At 35.5% G+C, this 23,010-nt stretch overlaps 1 protein-coding gene across 2 annotated transcripts in view; it reads right to left on the bottom strand.

Moving 5' to 3' along the window:
- Nucleotides 1-23,010, bottom strand: part of LOC122800825 (procollagen-lysine,2-oxoglutarate 5-dioxygenase 2-like) — an 816,734-nt gene that overhangs the window by 445,939 nt on the left and 347,785 nt on the right. For both annotated transcript variants that reach the window (XM_044070112.1, XM_044070111.1), the window contains exons 4-5: nt 6,044-6,207; nt 844-956 (exon numbers count right to left, since the gene is read on the bottom strand). In XM_044070112.1, the coding sequence (XP_043926047.1) occupies nt 844-956; nt 6,044-6,207 (277 nt within the window). The remainder of the gene's footprint in view (nt 1-843; nt 957-6,043; nt 6,208-23,010) is intronic.

A 23,010-nucleotide genomic window follows, 5' to 3' on the forward strand; every position in this document is an offset into this window, starting at 1 on the left:
TATACTGATCTGCTAAAAGTGACTAGCAGGACTACTATGGACCCTCTTAGTTGCTATAGGTATTATTTTTAGGTAGCCTAGAAATGAGTTTGCTGTTTGTTAAGGTTTATTATACTCCAGAACTAAGTACTCTTATTCAGTCATCAGTATAAGGGTTACGTTTGTATACCTTTAAGTGGTAAGCATCCTTAGCAAAATGTGTGTCAAGTTCCATGAAATGAAAGATGAAAGTAAATGACCAGTTTAAAAAAATACCTGTCATTTATATGTATTAGTACATTAAAAATTAATTTTTTTCCTCCCTAAAATAAATGGAATGTATAATAACTCATTTGTACTCAAACAAAAATCAGCACTTGTGAAAAAAGTAGGTCTCTGGGGTTCCTTTGATAATACTTGGTGTAGGTTGAGTGTTTCCAGCGTGGTAAGTAAAACCATATGTATCCTTTAACCTGCAGATTTAAAGTACACAATGCATAGAGGAAGCATCCATCTTAATTAATATGAAGGAGCTTGTATGGAAAAATGATTAGTCAGACTAGTAAGAATTCTGAAACTGGAAGGGTGTTAGTACAGTGGATTACTTAAATTAAGAGGTTACCAAGGAAACAGTATCCAGAATAAGAACAAGATCCACACCTATATACTATTCTACTCAAGAGACTGAAATAAATGCAACAAATGAAAACTCAATACAACTGGATGGGGCAGTACCTAAACACAAGAGGCAAAATTACTTTCACCAAACAAAGTTTTGCTTTGGGCACCTCAAACAGTTCTATGACTGCAGAGGCACCGTTCTAACTGTAAAACAAGATTCTCGCAACCTTTACTAATGCTTACCCTTTGAGTAAAATCCAGATATAGTTTTGTGTAAAAGAGCTGGTCGTCATCATTATCCTGTAGTTGCCACTGTCCCACAATTTCATTGATTTGAGGAGCATAACCAATGAAACCTATAAAACATTAATAGATAGTTTGAGTAAGCAAAAACTCGTAACACCACTGGCAAATTAGAACATCTGTTCCTAATTAGATTACAGTTTAACAAACAACAACCTTTGAGAATGATAGGCTTGTTGTCTAAATGTCCAAGAAGACATATCAGCAGTGTTACTGTTCATATGTCCACATGAATTTATAGATTCTGGACTTGAAAACCACACTGGTCAAACTATGACAAAGCAACAATCTCTGTTTACGGTGCTGTTCGTGTGTGTGTGTGTGTGTGTGTGTGTGTGTGTGTGTGTGTGTGTATGTATGTGTGTGTGTGCGTGCACGCATGCGCACGTGTGTGTTTTCGTGCATGTGTGTGTGTGTGTGTGTGTGTGTGTGTGTGTGTGTGTGTGTGTGTGTGTGTGTGTGTGTGTGTGTGTGTGTGTGGACTATGATGTGTCTTTTATCAAATAAATAATCACTGTCCTACTAGGAATGAGTCAGTTACTGAAGTCCAATTCAAGTTCATTATGTGCAGGTCAGCATCACATTTGTATTAACAAAGAAAATGAGCAAAAATAAAATAAAGTGAACATTTTCATATAGAATCAAAAATTCTTCAAAATAGTGTTCAGCAGCATTAAATAAAAATAAAATTTCAGTGCTTCTGTCTAAGATGATGAATAGATTTATCTTCTTATTATCTCAAAAATCTCTGAGAAGTCCTGCAAAGTTTAGTAATTTCCTGGATTTACAGTATAGCCTTTGTCCATCTGTAAGCATCATTTCCATACATCTAAGGTGTGAGGCCACCAGTGACCAGCATAGGTCTCAGCATGTACTTGCCAGTAGGTATGGTGAACACTTGCACTTTCTTTCCTAATACTAAAGACATAAATTGAGGACAAAGCAAAAGGATGACAAGCCTCCCATACAACAAAACACTGTATGCAGCAAAACAACAGATTCTCCTGTTTCCTTGAAGATACACCTTCAAAAGTAATGACACTTGAGATGAACTACAACATGACAGTCACCTATAATCATGTTCTGCAAGATAATGGGTAGATGAAAAAGGCATGCCAAGGTACACAGAATCAGGAAGACATGTCATGACCACACAAGAATTATAGGAAAAAGGAAACAGGAAGATTTCACAGAGAGTTAAATCAAGTAAATAAACAGTGAAACATGAAAAGACAGTGTGCTCAAGCCCTACCCCCACTGCTACAACCATACGTGTACTCGTTGAAGGGCATTGCTTAAGGCCTACTTCATATTATATAAAACCTTAGAACATAACCCTAACCCAATGAAAAATAAACCTAAAACTACAATTCCTCTCAAGCCACTCAGTGTCAGAACTTTATCTCCTCCCATAATCCCCATATAAAAGCATGGACATTTAATGCTCCTTCATATGCAGAAGCTTGTAAGATACAAAAAACAGGATCCGTAACATTCAATGACAACCACCAGAGGAAAAAAACATTCCATTCATAAATTTACTTATAAAAAATATGTCGCTCTCTAAACACTTTTAAATAATGTTTTTATAAAGTTAGAAAGATGATAAAATGACAGGTTTTGCAATAGCGTGTATTTTCTGAATGGTATGAAGTCTGAAACTCAATTGTCTGTCATTATTTCCTGACTTCAGCCCTCAATGATTTGCCAGTCATTTTTAAGAAAACCACAATTTTATGAAAAATAGATCAAAAATATGTGGCAAAAATCTGGACATTCTATGAAAATCTGTACAGTTGACAAGTATGATAAAGATAAGATATATTCCCCAGAAAATTAACGACACATAGCTAACAAAGTTATATTAATCAGACTTGTGACGATTGGGGAGAGATGGGCGAAGGCTGCCAGCCTAGTCAAATAGAATTTGATACATAATTCTTGCATTTGTAAATAAATGTAAAATACAGGCATGTTTTCTTGAGTGTAAAAGATTACTGTGAAATGTGGAACTGCAAAATATGTGACAACATTGCACTTTACTGGCCCAGTGAAGGATGTTGTACCCTTTCATGTTAGAATTCGGCTTCAGGGCGGCTGGATAATGATTCCATGCCCATTGTTTTAAGGCTAAAGTTTATGACTTCAATTTAGATGTGGAAGGTGCATTATTGCTCTGGTTTCTGCTAGTATATACATGTGAAATGTCTTCTATTGTTGTAAGTTTCTGTGCAGGTGTTAGACTGCTAAATAATGCAGTTTGTTTGCCTGGGAAAACCTAAGTGTCAAAAAATGATGTAATTCGGAGAGGGACCCAGCAGACATGTTTGTTAGTAATGTTTAAATACTATTTCTCACAAGAGACTTGAAGCAATTTGACTTTGGACATCTAGCTTATCAGCACTCTGCCTTGTGTTCACATGTAAGTCTTAGCACTGTGAGATCCTGTAGGAATAGTTAAAGCTAGTAAAGATTAATTAGGTATTTTTCTTTGAGATCAGACCTGTCCTACTGTATTATTTTAAGTTTATGTGTGATCTCTGAACTCTTATATATCTCTGTGGTGTAGTAGCTTTGTCTTGTGTTTTAATTATTTATTATAAAATATTTTTAAAACCTTCTACTTGTGGCTGATTTATGTAGAGATAAGCTCTAGAGTACATTGCATATTTATAGAGGCTACTGTAATAGGCCACTCTAAAGTAAGCCTTGACTGTTAGTCGTACTACCATTAGATATTAATATTACACAGTAATAATTGAACACCCTTTTAAGGGCATTTTAGTATCTGATATTATTAACTGGGTGGTGGCAGTAATTACTACCGTATAGTCTGGGTAAAGAGGCACAGTTGGAGAATCTGTGTCAGCCTTTCCCAGGAGTTTCTGTGAAGTTGTATACATACTTATCTCAGTGTGTGTGTTGTGTCAGCTACTTGGCACGGACAAGAAGAAATGGTTGGACAAAGAGGGTACTGGAGATTTTAGCTTGCCTAGTTAGGCTGAGATCTGGACCTTATAGCTGTGCCAGTGGGGAGTCTTATTGGGGACCTGATGAGCAAGGGAGCAACCAGCCCCAGACTGACTGTGATCTCTGTGTGCACATAAGGGAAATTGTACTTTACTGTGTGTATTAGTTATCCTTTCCTCTTCTAGGAGACGACCTCCCTGGTGTTAGTGGTGAGGATTGAGGCTCCTTGATTGCTGGGCCAAGACACGGTTGTCACACATGAATCTACTTCTAAAGCTCAAAGTTTCAAAACTTCAAAAGGCCTAGACCAGAAGAGCGAAGTTTTAAATCTTCGAAAACTAAGTAAATAAATAAAAAAAACGTTTGTACATTTTTTGCAGGGTTCAAGCCCCTCCGTCCCCACACCCCCTGCTAAATAAGTATACCAACTCCGAGACAGCACTACAGTGAGGAAAATGGTAAATATACATTCTGCGCTGTATGGCAATCTCCATTCAGAATGTTTGAAGTTTCAAAACTTCAGTCTTCTGGTCTTAGCTGTTTGAAGTTCAAAGTTTTGAAAATCCGAGCTTCTGAAGGGAATCCATACACATACACACACACACACACACACACACACACACACACACACACACACATATATATATATATATATATATATATATATATATATATATATATATACACACACACACACACATATATATATATATATATATATATATATATATATATATATACACACACATGTATATATATATATATATATATATATATATATACACATATATATATATATATATATATATATATATATATATATATATATATATATATACACATATATATATATATATATATATACACACACATATATATATCTATATATATATATATATATATAAATATATATATATATATTTCTTCTTCATTTCATGTGAATTTTATTAGCCTTACATAGGATTTGAACAGGCAGCTTTTTGGATAGCAAGATTCTCCTAAGATTCGTTTTTTTTTTATTCTACAAATGCTTTTTTTAACCATGACAAAGTTTTATATATTTTTAGCATATGAGGGGTTCTTGGTGATTTTTATTAATTATCATCAATGTATCACTCATTATTAAACCTCAGCTGGTTTCAATATTTTCTAATTTTTAAAGTAAACCAATGTTTAGCTTCTGTTTCCCAGTAACAATAAATCAGTCCAAAGTCTGGCTTTCATGAGTTATTTAAGATCAGTGCTTAAGAAGTGGAATTCTGTTATCCACAGTTATATCTGTACAGAATTCTACACTTTGAAATGTGCAATGCACCATGAATATTCTGTAAAGCAGGTAAAAGACAGGCTGGGTAAATATCTTTCTGATGTCAGAAAAATGCATAATAAGCTGTTGTAATGCACGGATAGTAGTGATTACACTCAGAAATCATGGAAAAGACAGTAACTCACTTCTGTAACTTGAGACTTGACCATGACAGCACTTTCAGTATTGTGTACCAATTGTGTATACATGGCAGTTGTTACACCCCCACCACCACCAGTGCTGTTATAGTCCAGTATAAGGGAAGGGACATTCCTTCACTCTCAACTGTCCCTGAATGCCTTTACCCACATATTCGAGGAAGTTTACCGACATCAGTCTGTAAGTAACTTAATTCAATTAGTGCAGTATTTAAAAATTGTCCCTGACTTTTTACTGCAATTATTTTTACTTTCACTCTGTGCAATAAATAGCATTTGCTAAGTACCTTATTGGCTTTTAAAGCCAGTAAATTCCCTTGACTACTTTTTTTTACCTGTAACTAGTAGTACACAGAGTAGATAAAAATTCATGTAATACAAGAAGTTATGATCAGATTGCACTGATCGTAACCACTTATTATTTGTTCTCAACATGGATGCCAAGATTCATCTCTCAAGCTTCATCCTCAAGTGCACTGTATTTGAATCAAAAATACATTTGCGATAGTTTACAGTTATATGTTTACATGTGCACACATTTTAGTTTACAATCATATGTGCACAAGTACATTGACACTCAGAATAAGTGTGCCACATTTGAATCAAACAGAAAAATGATTTGTACAGCATCTGTCAGAACTTTTATTTTCAACACGGCAGCCTAGCTAATTAGTCTGCTATTAGAATTAACAAGTCTGTTACTTACCTCCTGAGTTGAGGAATCTTTTTCCACTTCGCACAACAGGATATTTTTCTCCTAGCCTTTTATCTGGCCATATCAATCCTTCAGCAGCAAACAAAACTTTGTGATTTGTTTCCTGAAACTTTGTCAAGAGTTCTTCTGGGCCACCAGCAAAGATTACATCATAGCTACGACAAAGAACAAATGTGTACAATCAGGAAACATATTTTTAATTAGAATCCAGTCCTCAGATTTGTAAGTAATATGCAGATATAAACTATTTGCAGTATCCTTAAGAAAACAAGCTGTTCATTGCCACAATCTTTTATTTTACTAAATGCAATATCCATTTCAACTATTTTGATATGCAGTTTCATTTTATGCATTTTATTGCTACTGACTTTTAATCAAAAGCAGTTAAGAGAAAAACTTAAGCAGTTATGGTGTTAATATAATACAGAATGATGAAAGTCTGCATAGACTTTGTTACATTCAGTAAAATATGGCCCAGAGAACAGTGTGAATTAAAAAAAAACGTTTTGCAATATTTACCAGTAATTCAGCAAAAAAAAAAAAAAATATATATATATATATATATATATATATATATATATATATATATGGTTTACTATTGATATCTCGGCATCAGAATGTATGCCTATGAATTATTCGAACTACAGATGTTCGAATAGTTCATATGAGTACATTCCAAATGTTTGAACATTATATTTGCGAATGTCCTGTGCATTCGCAAATATAAACATTTGAAGGGGTGTACAGAGATTGCGGTAAAGTGCGGTTAGTGAATTGCATCCCTTTCCTCACTGTAGTGCGATCTCGGAGAAGGAATATATAGTTAGGGGGTGTGTGGGGGCACAGCCCCCCAACACAGGGTGGTGCAGGGGGGCTTTCCCCCTGCATAAACGAGATGTTAGTTGCAGGAGGTTGGGATTTATGGCAAGGATGTTATTGTTGTTAATTGCCGTAAAATGTCGAATTCATCATTTTTGGCAATTACTGCAGATTTATGACTAACTTAACAGTCGTAAATCTGCAGTTTCGACATTGTCAATATTTAAGTATGAAATTATTTTGAATCTTGTACATTTAATAGTAAACCATATATATATATATATATATATATATATATATATATATATATATATATATATATATATATTTTTTTTTTAGGGAGTGTAAATTTAACATCCAGAATAAGTTTTTTTACAATAACTGAATGCTCTTGACTACAAACACTAGATATAGAGGGAAACAGAAGTTACATTCCTCATAGCATCCATCAAAGAAAAAGTCTCAAAATGAAGTGTTTTTATCTTAAGCAGAGTTCATCATACCAAGAATCCACTTAAACACACCAATTTAACAGATCACCTTGAATTCACATGACATGTATGAACCAATGAGTTAATGGTCTTCCTTATAGATTAGCCATAAAATTCAAAGCATCATTTATACTTTGCAAAACACATGTATCTAAACCCACCTGCCAGGAAACTGTTTTGGCACCCAAAAGTCTTTGTAGAGCCACCTTCTTAAGTTCACATTGACATGATCGCTTACAATAAATAAATAAATGAAAATAACAACATCTTCTGAAATGGTTGCATACTAATGGGTGTCTTTAAGGAGAGGAACCAAACTTCCTTAACACACACAGTGTTGTATGTATATATGTTCTTGTACATATCTGTAAACACACACACACACACACACACACACACACACACACACACACACACACGCACGCACACACACACACACACACACACACATACGCATGCACGCGCACACACACACACATACGCACGCACGCGCACACACACACACACACACACACACACACACACACACACACACACACACACACACACACACAAACATCTATTTATAGATACATGGGAGAGAATACATGCAGTGTAATATACTTTTATTGAATGTTGTACAGTTCTGAAGTTGTCAAAAAAATAGTTTTTCTAGAACCTATACAAGATGCTTGTAACTGTGCAAACTAGTGTCGACATTATAGATCATCAGTCAGCTTGCTGTCATTTTGAAAATTAATGTACATAATGTCAGTTATTACATCTGTGCAAATATTTCAATATTTAATTCAATATATTTTATACTGCTTAACTTTTTTGATTCTTATTTAATGTAATTGTGTATTGGCCCAGTTCATGGCTAAAAATTACACTTGGTCCAAGCAACCAACCTTGTTAAAAGCTTAAATAAATAATTAGTTAAATAAGCATTTCTAACATCATAACCATGACATAGGGTGGACAGCAACAATAAAAAGACTACGACTGCAGACTTTAAACAGCAGCTAGTCTTTATATGTTTTTTTAAAAGGCAATCATTCTTTAATCTTCTGACAAACACCAGTGATCCTTGGCTATACTCCTGTATAAACTGTCGCTCTCCATCTATGCTAGTCGCACTGGCAGACTCCAAAACTCCTTATCAACTCTACCCCCGACTGTCATTTTCACTGGATGGTGCTTCTAAGGTGCCATCCAATCAGGATAACCTTTCATTGTTGAGTGGATGTGTATCAGCTGATGCTTAAGAGGAGCTTCAACATTATCTTACACTATATACCTGTGCATTCAAATCTCCTTCAATCTTCCTGAGAATAACAGTTTGTGTTAATGTTTAATGTGGCTTCAATGTCACACAGTATGTAATCTATAGCTGTTTTGTATTGGCATGGCACATCTTGATTTTGTCTTGGCGTGGCACATCTTAATTGACAGGCCTACTCTACCACTTATACTTCCTCCTGTGTCTGCCTCAGCAGCTGACATGATGCATTTGGCATTGTACAGCATGCTGTGCTCAGCACCAGTGACTTGCATACTTCTTCACCAGAATAACTTGTACACAAAGCATGTCTCATGGCAACACCTTGCTCAGATCACAGATTGTTCTGGAATCTAGCCTGCTGAGTTGAAATCTGGCATTCACAGCTGTATGTGTTTCTTAGAGCAGATATCTTAAAAGATTAAACTGTAATCAGCTTTGTGATTAAGTACAACTGTAGCTTAATTTACTTAAATATACATGCCTAACTTTTTTACACTTTTACATAATTACTTTGCTCATAATTCTATATTTTGCTTTTTAGTCAAATTACTGAATATTCTACTCTATCAGAAAACAAACTCTGAACTGGCCTCATAGCTGTTGTTTCACAAGAAGACTGTTAGAGTGGCAAGCAATTCCAGTAATAAGCAGTTGCTAATGACAAGAAATCCTGACAAAAACCTTCTTTCAGATTGTCTGGTTAGGTAGAAGTGCTATAAAGTTGTTGAGAAATATGAAAGAATATAAAAACCTAATTTCACATGACCGTTAAAATCTCAACAGTGAACATATGTAATGGTTTATACACTAATATTCATTTATTAAATTCATTTTGGTTAAAGCAGGAATGAAATGTATTAAGTATTTGATGAAAGTGACATACCTAGCACTATCTAGCATCAGAGAAGTCTGTCCTTATGAATCCAAAAACATGCTAAACATGCAATTCATTCTGCTGCTCTGCTCAAAGATATGAACACGTTCGGAAACATTAAGAAATAATTTGCGCCAATGAAATTTATTTTTTCAGGTCTCATACTTTATACACACATACATGCCATACAATTCATGTCACATAATGTAAATATTTAAATATAATCATGATTCTGCTATATGACTGATGTGAATACACCACCTCTGAGTTGAACCTCTATACAGAAAGACAGTATGGATGCATTAAAATATTTGTACATTCAACTGCAGTGAGCTGATTACATACAGACTGATGAAAAGCAGGAGCAGGCTATCAAAGCCTCAGACGGAATGGTAACTGAAACCAAAAGTAGGAAATAGGAGAAGATCGGAAGGGTCATAGGAAGAAAGGCTATTAGTTTTCTTCTTAAATTTCTTGGCACACCTGTTGGTGTCACAGAAAAGGCAAGCATAACTTTAATCAGTCAATGCTAGGATAAGGAGCTGCTTGCCACTAAAATGAGAGTCGGGTGTTGAGAGGAACATTTCAAGAAAATCTTTAATCCACTAGACATGCCCTTCTTTCAGGGGGCAATGCCAGAAATCTTAAATGACTTGGGGTGCTTCAATGCTCTTCATATTAATACAACATTCAGAAACCATCATATTGATAAGGCTGCAGGTGAGTATGTGATTAGGTGAAACATATTATATGTACTATATGATTCATGAGTAGCACGACTACTGTGTCCCTTCAGGGTTCAGCTGAGGGTTGTGACATTACCTCTAGACTGATACATGGGGAGGCAATCCACATGCTTTGTTCCTACTACACATGACTCACACATCTCAGTCTCACAGGGTCCTAGCTAAGTATTAGGGCTAACTGCCCTAGAAATGCCTCTGACAGACCGTTGTCGAACACTGTTGTGGAAGACACTGCAGTACAACAGCTAAATCTAAAAAAATTAAGGAGAACTATTGCAGACTTTGTCCTGGTCACAAAGGAAAGAAGCACCTAATTATTCTTTTGCAAAAATGGGAGGATATGTAGGAGTTTGTTAAAGCAACCTATGCCTACACTGTGTACCTGCAGAAAGCTTATGATCGTGTACCCCGGCTTAGACTATAGGAAATCCTAAGGACAGCGGTCATAGTTGCCTTCTGTCCAGTTATGTCCCCATTGTCAGAATTAAGTTAAATTAAATACACATATTTAGCATTAAGTTAAATTTGTGTTTGTGTGTGTGTTTTACTCTTTGATATCATATCTTGAATCTGCATCTGTTGATTATCTTTCTGGACAGAATACCAAGATGAATTCATGCAGCTGGGGTACAACGGGTATCTATACCGGGGTCCTAGAGGTATTATCTCTATTGCTTGCAAATTATGGTGCCCTTTTGACTTCTTTTGACTCTGACCACTGACTTACATTTCAGCAATTCTCTGCTGAGTGTCAAGTGGTTGGGATGAGACTTACTACCACCAAATAGAAAGCCATGATACTCTCCATACTGATATATTTATTAAAATACCACTAGGTCTTGTCCACAAGTGATGGCTAGTGAGTAAAGTAAACTTACAAGTGGTCTGAGACAGCATTTCAGATTTATATGTGCAAAACTTAACTGTGGTTGTGAAGAAGGTGTTTCAGACTAATTAGTCTATGTTCCTATCCTCAACTGTGGTGACTACATGTGGACAATAATCAAAAAAGGGAAACTGCATGCAAAGTCATCATTGTGAGATTTCTTACTGGGCCACTAGGTTTACTGTTTATGACTCTATGAGTTTTTCCTGTGCTTAGTCCTAATAGTCAAAACATAATCATCTTTTCACAATCACCATCTGCCAGTCACCAACAGTTATTAAGCTGAACCTGCAGATCTTCATCAAGAGGAGCCACTTGATGTATTTCAACTCTGTTTTAAGGACAGCAACTGCCTGGCTCAAGTTGAAGTTTAGGCATGGAATGATATGCAGGGGCCTTATGATACAATGAGGGCATGTTAAAGGGATTTTCTCACTTTGGTAGTCAAGGAGTGGTTGGAGATCAACAAAGATGAGTTGGAATCTGGGGATGAAGAAACAGATCTTTGGGCTGCTTAGTCTGCTGCTGCAAAAATGTTATAGTACATCACCTCACACAATCTATACAATATGCAAATTTCATGCAGCAAACTTAAAACATAAATAAATAAAATAAGTACTAGTATGACTTGTAGAAGAAGAAGGCCTCAGTGAGTGAGAGTGTGTATGTGAGTGTGTGTGTGTGTGTGTGTGTGTGTGTGTGTGTGTGCGTGTGTGTGAGTGTATGAGTGAGTGAGTGATTTGTTTGTTATTCAGGTAAGTAAGCTTATTTTTTTATCATTTGCTGATCCATTTTAGATGTGACTTGTGCTGTAGAAACAAGGACAAATGCAACATATAAGAACAGTTTAGAGTTGCTTTTCAGACATTATGCCTTTGAAGTTTAACATCATAATTTTATTCCTGCTAACTGGATATACAATTTTTTTTGTAAATCAAAATATTATAGTGGTAAAATTCCCATATGAATAACATGAACATTTTATGCAACTAAGCCAGATATCTAAAATCTGACTATTCCAAATTGTATGTCTTTTGCCTGAAGACTGCTATGGAAAGCAAAAAAAGAGCAACTTGTCGTCCAGATCCTTTCAGCAAGTTTATGCTTCTCATTTGATTATAATCACCATAAATAAGTCTTTTACTTTATTCCCAGTAGTTTAATGATTCAAACTGTCATTTGTGAAAACAGTACACCAATAATCCTTTGTACGAGTGCCCTCACTTGTGTCACTGTTAGGTTTTGGTATAATTAACCTCTAGTTCACTGAGGCAAACATCTCTATATATAATTCCTGACACTGGAATATAATAATAATAATAACAACAACAACAATGAAATTCAGCACTCTAATTTCTCTGTTTAATTGCAATATACTCTGCTGGCAATCTACCAAGCATGACATTCTCCACCAGCTAATTATTTGATCATTATATAAATAAAAGTAATTATGTCTACATGATCTGGTGTTCTTACCCATATTCCAGAATCTGGTCCACCAAATAAAAAGATTAAACTTAAACTGCCTGTACCCACCCACTACTACCCTGACAGTGCGCTGGCCTCAACAAGTGAGCACATCCTATGACCAAATATTGTAGTAACGGATATGGGCCCACTAAACTAAAATGAATACAATGACCCCTGTGAGCAAACTGGAGGTGATATACTCACACATCCACAAAAGCTGCAGGTACCATTAACAGAAAAGTATGTCCCCCTAAGTTACCCCTTTACTTGACTCCCTGATCTCAAAACTACTGGAAAAAGAAAATAAAAAACACTCAGCAAGGGTGAAATAATATTCTGGGAATTGCAAGTTTTGGCACCTGCAAAAATGAGATTGCCTCCATTCAATTAGTTTTCATCAAACCAGAGATATTTCAACTGGTACAGTCCTTCAGTCACTATTAAACACAGCCATGGTCAAACAGTACTAGTATTGAACATAAGCATAAGCACACGCACACACACACAAACACACACACACACACACACACACACACACACACACACACACACACACACACACACACACACACATGCAAAAATATAAACATGCAGTCAAGCATGCACTACATACACACCACACACACACACACACACACACACACACACACACACACACACACACACACACACACACACACACTGTGTGTAGGCACAGAAATGCTTAAATGTATGTTCATGCATGCATTAGTTAGGAATTTGCCTGATTCTTATTTTTTCACCCCACAAAACACATCACATCATTTTCTTTATAATATATACACAAGCTTACCAGTCTTGGGTTGCAGTCTATATCTCACGATGTACACTCAAGGAAAGTTTGATACACTGAACATGTTTAGTAGTAGTACATTTCTCAACAATCGGCACCTGTAGCATAATTGCAATTATTAAGTTCTATTCATGAATCATGCACAGGCCATCACTGAATTCCAGACTGATTTATCTTACATTTTGTATATAAGGCAATGTGACTGACAATTTAACTTGGAATACTTTCAAAGAAACAACAGCTGGGAGACTACAGCAGCATTTTACTGTATTTGAAAGAAATCAATGTGAACTTAGAATCCTTAAAACTTTGAAATAATCAAAATCCTAGACAATGATAAAGTATTACAAAGAGGTTGTTAATGTCCTTTATTATAGATTCAGAAATCACATTAATGATTTACTGGACAGACAGGGGGCGACAGCTTTGTGTCACATAAATGTTATTTGTTTTGCAGAGGGATCAAATCCTTTATATTATATGATATCACAGGATTATAGGAGGTTACTACGCTAATGGTCATGGGACCCTTACAAGACTAGCCAAGAGTTTATCTCCAAAAAGAAACCTCAGTCAGCACCTGTCGCCCCTGTCAATGAGGGACACAGGTGGAATCCCTGAGACAAATTTGTGGTTTCCCATCCACTCATCAAGGTTGCGCTTGAAGAGGGACAGCAAGGTGCTCTGTTTGACGTGTATGGGAAGTCTATTCCAGGGGCAGCCTCTGGGAGACAAACCAGTCATTAGTTGCTGTGAGACCCTCTTGCTGTATGTTAACATAATTTGGGGAGTCAATGACAGCACGCAACTTACAGTCTCCCACAAACTTGGTCAGCCACAGGCCTTTTGTCTTTGCCTGAACCTCTGAGAAATAGATGCCAAACAGTAAGGGTTCTCAGGACAGATCCCTGGGGAACTCCACTAGTGACAGGTCTGCTATCAGAGGTGGAGGTTCCTATTTTGATTTTGAGTGTCCTGTCGATGAGCCAGTTGGCCAACCACCTTATGAGATAGGGATTTATGACAAGTTGTGTTAGCTTTTCGATGATGCCCAGTTGGGGGATTATCTCAAAGGCCTTGGACAAGTCAAGGTAAGCTGTATACTGACTTTTCCCTCATCCAGGGCCTTGGTGAGAGTCTAAAAAGAAGTCAACCAGGTTCAGTAGGCAAGATCTGCTCTTGACGAATCTGAACTGGTTGGGATCAAGTGCTTGGATATCATCCTTGTTTATGTGATCCATAATAATACACTCCATGGCTTTACAGATCAGACTTGTCAAGCTAATGGGGCAATAGTTTCCAGGGTCAGTAGTGGCACCACCTTTGTGCAAGGGGATGATAATGGCAGTGCTCTATCTGCTAGAATGAAGCCAGAACTTAGGCTGTGGTTGAATAGGGTGCTCAATGGCAAAGCCAGTTCTTGCTGGAGATGGTGTAGAATACATCCTGGGATACTATCATGTCCTATGGAAGCTGTGTTCTTTTTTTTTTTTTTCAAAATTGATTTTTATTGTTTTTAATACTCTGCATTTACGACACAACAACACAAAAGAAACAATAGAGATAATACTAAAACAAAAAACAAAAGCTCGCCATGGATAAAACTTTTAAACAGAAATTGACACTCTTATTATGTTAGGGTAGGGTACTACCCTAATTGGAAAAAGAGATGTATTTCCAAAAATAGATTGTGGTATAGCGTCATTGTATTTATGATTTGGTATGTAAAACAAAATTGTTGAGTGTCAAGGAGGGTTGGTGAGACTTGTGAACTATGTACAATTTATACTATATACAATATTGGATGCCAAGGAGTGGATACGATCAGTAACTACACATAGTGACTTAACAACTGACATATATGTGATTGGATTGTGAAAATTAGTCTGGTCTACTGATACTTGATTTAATCTAGATGTTTTATTTATTTGCTAGAACTGCGTCTAGTAGGGAGTTTCAATATAGCTGAAAGTAAGCTCTTTTCTTCATGCTTTTAGTAGCAAGTTTGTGCAAGGTGATATGACTGCCACACTTTTAAAGTTTTCCCATGCAATTGTGTTGTTTACCCAGTTTTTAGTTATGTAGAATTTGAGTAAAGCACACATTGTAATTAAAATGTTTACAGATTCCTTTGATTGAACTTGGGATTATGTGTAGAATAGTAGTTTCCCAGGAAAAGGTGTTTTTTTCATATCCTATTTTTTCAAGTTGCGCTCTTAAAGAGCACCATAGCTTAAAAATATTTTTGCAACTCCAGAATAGATGGAGAATGTCAACATTTGCTTGTGAGCAGAAAGGAGAGACTGAATCTTTTTTGTAGCCAATTTTTTTAAGGACAGCTGGAGTGCAATAGGCGTTGTTAATCATCATCTGTGTGTATATTAAGTTTTTAAAGGGGGTTAGCTTTAGAGTATTCATTATGGCTTCCTGTTTTTGTTCTGTTGTGATGTTTTTGTTATTCTCAACCCAACATTTTGAGTGCAATAGCAAAGATTGGCGTTTGATTCCACTTATTAATTTGTAGGATTGTGAGATTGTTTTCTTTCTTGCAGATAATGATTTGATTATACTTTGGGTTGTTTCTATTTTTTGTATATCAGTTCTATAATTGGGATATTTCATTCTAATTAATGATATAATCTAAGTATATAGTCGTAACTATGTGGCACTTTTAGTTGGGATCTTAAGTTTTCAAATGAAAATTCATTGTATTGTAAGATATGCCATACAGATATATCTTTGATTAGTGGGAATGATTTAAGGATAATCATTTTATTATTGAGTTTTATGTTCAGGTTCGAGCATAGCTAGTGTATTTTGTAGATTGATCCAAATAAAGACTGGAAGGCTATTATTCTGTTTTTAATTACTGGGTTTATCTTGTTGATCCAAATAAAGACTGGAAGGCTATTGTTCTGTTTTTAATTACTGGGTGTATCTTGTTGAAGAGTTTGTGGCTGTAATTGAGGAAGGGAATAGGTTTGGGGGTTATGTTTAAAGACTATAGTTGGTTGTGCCATATTTTAACCCAGGTGGGGGACCATATGTCTTTGGTACCATCATATTCTGATATCTGAATTAATCAGTTTGCTTTTATTATGTGATAATACATATTAAAATCTGGAAGAACCAAACCACCTTTGTCTTTTGAAAGTGTGAGTTTTTGGTAACATATTCTTGTTGTTTTAGGGTACCATAGGAATTTAGAGAGAGCTTTTTCCATTGCTGTGAATATTTTTTTTGAGATTTTTAAACCGATAGAGTTTAATTGGAATATAATTTTAGGAAGGATGTTCATTTTGATGATGGCCCCTTTGGACAGAAGGGATAGATTAATGTTTTCCCATCTTGAAAGATCTTGTTTGATTTTTTTCCCATGTTTTATAAAGATCAGTTTTAAGCAGTTCCTTGTAGGTATGAGAAAAATTAATGCCAAGGTATTTTAAAGTATGGTTGAAAGGTATGCCAGCTGAGGAGAAGTAGGTTACTTTATGGTTATATGGATTTAGAGGAAAGATAGAAGATTTTTGGGGGTTCATTTTGAAGTTTGCTATTTTGGAGAAGTGTTTAATTGAGGTTAGTATTTTATGCAGATCCGTGTTGGGGAGCTCAAAATAGATATTTACATCATCAGCAAAAGCCAAATATTTCACAATTGTGTTATAGATAATGGGGGTGTGGTGATAAGTTTTTTTGAGTAATGTGGAGGAATAGTGACTCTAAATATAAGTTAAACAAGAATGGTGACAGGGAACACCCTTGCCAGGTTCCATCTGTTATCTTTATGGGTTGGGAGTGTATTCTATTTATGAATAATGTGGTAGTGTCATTACTATAAAGCATTTTAATGGTCATTATAAAGGATTGAGGAAAATTAAAATGTGACATAGTTAGGAATAGAAAGTCTCGGTCTACATTCTCAAATGCTTTAGAGGCATCAATTGTAAGGATGTATCTTGGGTGTTTGTCTTTCGTTAAGAGAGTTATGGAATCTAAAGTAAGAGTATTATCACATAATTGTCTCCATTTCATAAATCCAAACTGTTCAGGGGAGATGATTTTGTCAAGGGTTCTTTGTAATCTATTTGCTAAAATTAAAGTCAAGATTTTTATGTCAAGGTTAATGAGGGCTATGGGTCTGTAGTTGAGGGGGTTGAATTTGTCAGAATTAGGTTTTAGTATCAGGATTGTCTTAAGAGTTGTTTAAGTATTTGTCAGAGATGTTGTGTTTTATGATGTAGTTATATAATTGTAATAAGACTGGTGTTAGTACGTGGCTGGATATTTTATAGAACATTGCGGTGAATCCATCTGGTCCTGGAGATTTATTTAACTTAAATTTTTTAATTGCTATTTTAATTTTGTTCGCTGATAGGGGACTTGCCAGTAAGTTAAAGTGCTCATCGTCTAGACGGGGAAATTGTAAATTATTTAAGAAATTATCTTGTATGTTAGATAAATGGTGTTGTTTTGTGGGGTTATATATCTTATTGTAAATATCCCAGAAGGAGTTGATTATGTCTGAGTTGTTGTACATACTTTTCTCCTTATAAAATATTTCTGGTATATTTTGAAGGTTTCTCTTTATATTTATCATGTTGGCTAGAGCTTTGGAAGGGGTCTGGGCCCATTCTGAGTACTTATAAAGGTGTTTTAATTCACTTAGGGATTGTTCTTGTAGTTGTAATGAATAAAGTTTTTTTTAATTTCATATAGTTTCCTCTCTAGTTCTTGTGAGTATTGGGATTGGAGTTGTTGCTCAATGTTGTTGTATTGAGTTACAAGTGAGCGAGTTTATTTTTGTTCTTCTTTTCTTTTTTTGTATAGGGATGCTTTCTGGATAAGGATACCCATTATTTCAGTCTTAGTGGCAGCCGATTGTACATCTAATGGGATTTGGGTGTGAGATATTTCTTGTTCTAGTTGAGTTATTACGTTCCCAATCTCCTCCACCACCTCCTTTTGGTTTAGAAGATTATTATTCAGATACCAGTTATTAGAATGACAATATGGAGAGTTTTGGTAATTTGAGTTAATTGTTAGTGTGATTGTAGAATGGTCTAAAATTATTCTTGTGTTAACTCATAGTTTTGGATTTGTTTGGAAAAAGTGGAGGAGACTAGGAAAAAGTCTATTCCAGACCAGACTTTGTGTGATGCTGAATAAAAAGTGCATTTGTTAACTGATCTGTCATGGTCCACGGTTAAGTAGGGGTCAATAAGATTAAAGTTTTGTGAAGGGTTGTTTAAGGCTGAGGTGATTTGAACCGGTTGTTTTTTTTTATTTTTGTTACAGCTATCTCTTAGGGGGTGAGTTAGACAATTCCAATCCCCGAACGTTTATAAGTAAATTACAAATTTCATAGATAAAAAGTTGCTGATTAGAGCAGGAACTGTAGACATTCAAAAAGAGAATATTATTTTTTTGTTGTGAGTATGAGCTAGTGAAAAGGCACCATCTACCATTTATGTCATACTTAATACTGGTTATAACTCCCGGGAATGATTATTTAATTATTATGGCTGTGCCTTTTGAGCCAGAACTATCCCCTGCTGAAATAATCAGTTTAATCCAGTTCCTTCAACTTACTTTAATCCATTGGTCGTTGTTCAGGTGGGTTTCCTGTAAGAATATAATATTAGATTTGCTTTGGTACAGTAAGTGTAAGACTAAGTTAAGCTTTCCTTTTTCACGTAGACCATTCACATTCCATGAGTCAGTTCTAAACATATGTTCCTTGTGTTGGGTGTAGTTTGAGTATGCGTATCCTTAAAGTATCACTAAATTTATGTGCATTTATATAATGGTAAAAGTTAAAGTGAGAGTTGTTGGTAAGGTCAGTTTGTTTAAGGTGGCATCCAACTCTACATCTCTTACCGTAGTGCCCATCCCCTTATCTCCCTTTTCTGGTGTGTTCGTATCTTGAGTATTAAGTTTGTTGTGTGTATAACATCTATATGAGAAGAGATAATTCAGGTGTAGGGAGATAGTTACTAAAACAATCCTACTATTTCAAGTCATGCTAGAGATTTCTGACATACAAACATCACTCCCATTCTAAGTTATTCCCTTAGAAGTGTGTAGTTGTGAATATGTGGCTGTTAATCAATAGGTGTGAGCATTCTTTAGAGTTGCATTATGTTATGGACCTAAATAGGGTTTCACAGAGTTTGTCCCTTTAACATAGTATGTTTATAACAAACCAAAAAGGCTAAACAGCTAAAGACAAGCAGGTAAAAAAGGATGTCCAACAGCTGCAGGCAGAATACTTTAAACGTAAAACAGTTTATTTGCAGATCCAGGTCTGAACGAAAATTGCAATATCTCTTGCTTATTAAAATTAAAAAGTCTTATGAGATGACAAAAATATTTTAAAAATATTTTATTAGTATTCTTATTTTGGATAAATTCTCATAATGCTTGTAGCATGCATTTATATGGTTATTATGTGCAGCACCTGTCTGATTTTTAACCTGAGAACTTGTTTGACAAGTACATTTGAATGTATAGTTTTATCAAGTGTATTACTGTTTTTTAGTCGACACTCTTAGTCATTATTCTGTTTAAATTACTTTTAAAAGTATTTGTAAAATATAGTATTTTTTATTTGAGGTTTTAGTTGACATTTCTATTCATTCACTGGTGTACGCGTTTAATGCTAAGTAGAGCTGATAGGTTCACGATATCACATGACATTAGTTGCCGATTTTTAAGTTGCTACTTTGAAATTTGTTTGTATTTCTGAAGAAGTTACTCTACGAGGGTGACGAAAAACACGTGGAGTTTTTACGATAAACTGTTTTACGTTTAAAGTATTCTGCCTGCAGCTGTTGGACATCCATAGTATGTTTATAAGCCATTAAGGGGGTTTAGTGTCATTTGCTGTAGACGACTGATATATTCCAGCCTTCTGTCAGGAATAACAGCAAATTATACCCATTGAAAGGTTCTTGTTGTCTTAAAATGGTTTAACATTATCTTTTTTCTAGCAAAACAAGTTAAATTAACTTCTTAAAAGTTTTGTACTTATGGTATAAATCACAGTTCTGTAACCTATGTTTTAACTTATGATCCACCTGATGATTATTCTTTTTTTCTGTAACAAATGGCAGATAGAGTCCATAAAGTGCAACAGTCAATGTTTGTTTCTTAGGATAGTTATTTTTTTAAGTAGATAACATACAAGACGAGTTAGGTAGAGGTTTCTTTTAATTGAACAAGTACAAACCATAGGTACAGTCTGGGTGAGTTATTTGTATCATAACTTTACATAGTTAGGTTGATTTCAGAATTCAACAGTATCTTTTTTGCCATTTCACCCTTTATTGTTTTATCTTACTTGTTTGCATATGATTGTTCGATTGTTTCCCTTCTTTTCTTGAAGATTTTTACTAATCTTGGTGGAGGCTTCCTTGATCCGAACTCGGAAAACTGTTCTTATTGATGGAATCACTTTCGTGACATCCCGGTAATGCTTTGAGGGTCAAAAGCAGTGGAAGAGTTGTCTTTAACCTTCAACCTTTAATGAGGTTAGGCGAAATTATGCTTCCTGGCTTCCAAACATCGAAACAGAAGTTACCAACCACTCTTTAATGTAAAAATTGATGGAAGATTTATTGTAGAGGCATTTTTGTTTTAATATCTAGGTTTATTTTCATGTTCCAATCTTTATATTCCGCAAATGCAATTTCTAGTGCTTCAAAACTTGATTCTAAATGGGCTCGCTGCTGCAGAGACATTTTAGGAGATCTTGTTTTTAGGAAGAGGTTTCTTTATAAAGGGCTTGGTTGATTTTGTGCTGAAACTTTTGTCACCCATACTTGCAGTTTTAGACTTATTAGAGGTACTGTGCATGAATCATTGGAGCTTTTCGTGGGAGTAATTGCTCATTGACAGGAGCTTTATTTATTAAAGATTGTTTTTAAGCTGGAGAATGTTTCTGTAGCATTAGAGTTTTCATTCTGCCTTGATTATCTCACTTCAGGCAGTTTGTTGAATGCTTTCTTAAAGACAGTTTTAGCTTCAGTAATGATCTGTATGTGGTATTTCTGGTCTTTGTAACTGAAGAGAAGTTTTGCAGAGTATCGCATTTGGAAGCGTATTTTCTTGTTTATCAGGTATGAGCAAAAAGGTGAAAGAGCTTGACATTCTTGCTTTATCGGAAGAGGAAGATCTTGTGAGATATGTATTTTATGTCCCCTCCAAGTTATGTTTCTTGTCTGTTTAGCATCCATTAGGATCGTGGAGGTGTCTGCAGCATTCAGTATTTTAACGTATATTTGTCTGGGTACAGTTTCATCTTGGGTTTTTCTGAGTGATCTATGTGCACACTCAGTAATCATTTCTTTAGCTATACTTTTATTGTCTACTGTTGTTTCCATGATCTCTTTTATTATATTAAGTTGAGTTTGGTCAAACGTTTCAGGTACCCCTCTAATGATTATGTTGTTTCTGCGGCTTCGTGCTTCAAGATCAATTATTTTTAGCTGTAGTTCATTTAATGTTTGCTCATTCTCTTTTATTTTTTTGGATTTTAAAGCTTTAATGTCTGTTGAGTTTTCTGCCATTTTGGCTTCATTAATGCTTAGTCTCACTGCAGTTTGATCAACGTCCAACAGTGTTTAGTTTTTCTGAAAAAGCTCAGATGTCATTTTGTAGTGGTTGCAGGGCAGTTTTAATGTCATCTACTGAGTATGTAGTTTAATTTTTGGATCTTAAAGATAGTTTAGTACGTTGTTGCTGGACTTTGGCAGTTTTTTGTCTCTTGCTTACAGTATCTTTTTCTGGAGATGCAGTTATAGCTAGTTTTGTTTTAATAGTTTGTATCTCCATTTGTTCTTTACTTAGATCTTGTGTATTGGACATTTTTGTTTATTGTAGTTCTTTTTTTTTTCCTTTGGTTCTTTCTTTTCAGGCCACAGTTATTTCAAGTGGGGCTTGGCCATGCGGTTGCTGTCTTTGGTCTTGGTGCTGATGCAGAAGGTAAACAGAAATTTCTTTACTTTTCAGCTTTGGAATAAAAACTATAGATTTATCTTGTATTTATGTCCAGATTCAGCGTTTAAAGTGTTTGATGATGTGGCTGGGATGGAAATTTCTTTTGTAGATTATCAGATCACATCAGCTAGTGCATGTCTAGTTATCAGCGACCATCTTGGAATCAGAAGCTGTGTTCTTTGCCTTGCATAGGACCTGCAACACTTGATCTACGGAGATGTGAGATGCAGGACAAGTATCAGGGATGTTGAAAGGGCCTTTGGGGGGAACAGGGGGGTGAAGTTTGCACTGAACCTATCTGCTAGCAGATTGGCTAAGTCAACTGGATCAGTGTAAGTGATACTGTTAAGTACTAATTCAGAACAATCCTAGGCTTTGCCATGGAGGTTACTGACATAACTGAAAAGACTTTATGGTTTCCCTTTGTTATGGAGGCTAGTTTCAATTCATAATTGGCCTTGGAGGTTTTCACTAGTGATCTAATTTGCTTTTTGAGGCTAAAGAGGGAGATTTTCCAATTTGGAATCTGTTCCCTTTCACCCTTGGACAACAGTTTCTTCCTTTTGTTGTAAAGCCTGTTGATTGAGGATGTCCACCAAA

This window comes from Protopterus annectens, chromosome 4.part1 (genome assembly GCF_019279795.1).
Source record: "Protopterus annectens isolate FY-2018-M chromosome 4.part1, PAN1.0, whole genome shotgun sequence".
Lineage (NCBI taxonomy): Eukaryota > Metazoa > Chordata > Ceratodontiformes > Protopteridae > Protopterus > Protopterus annectens.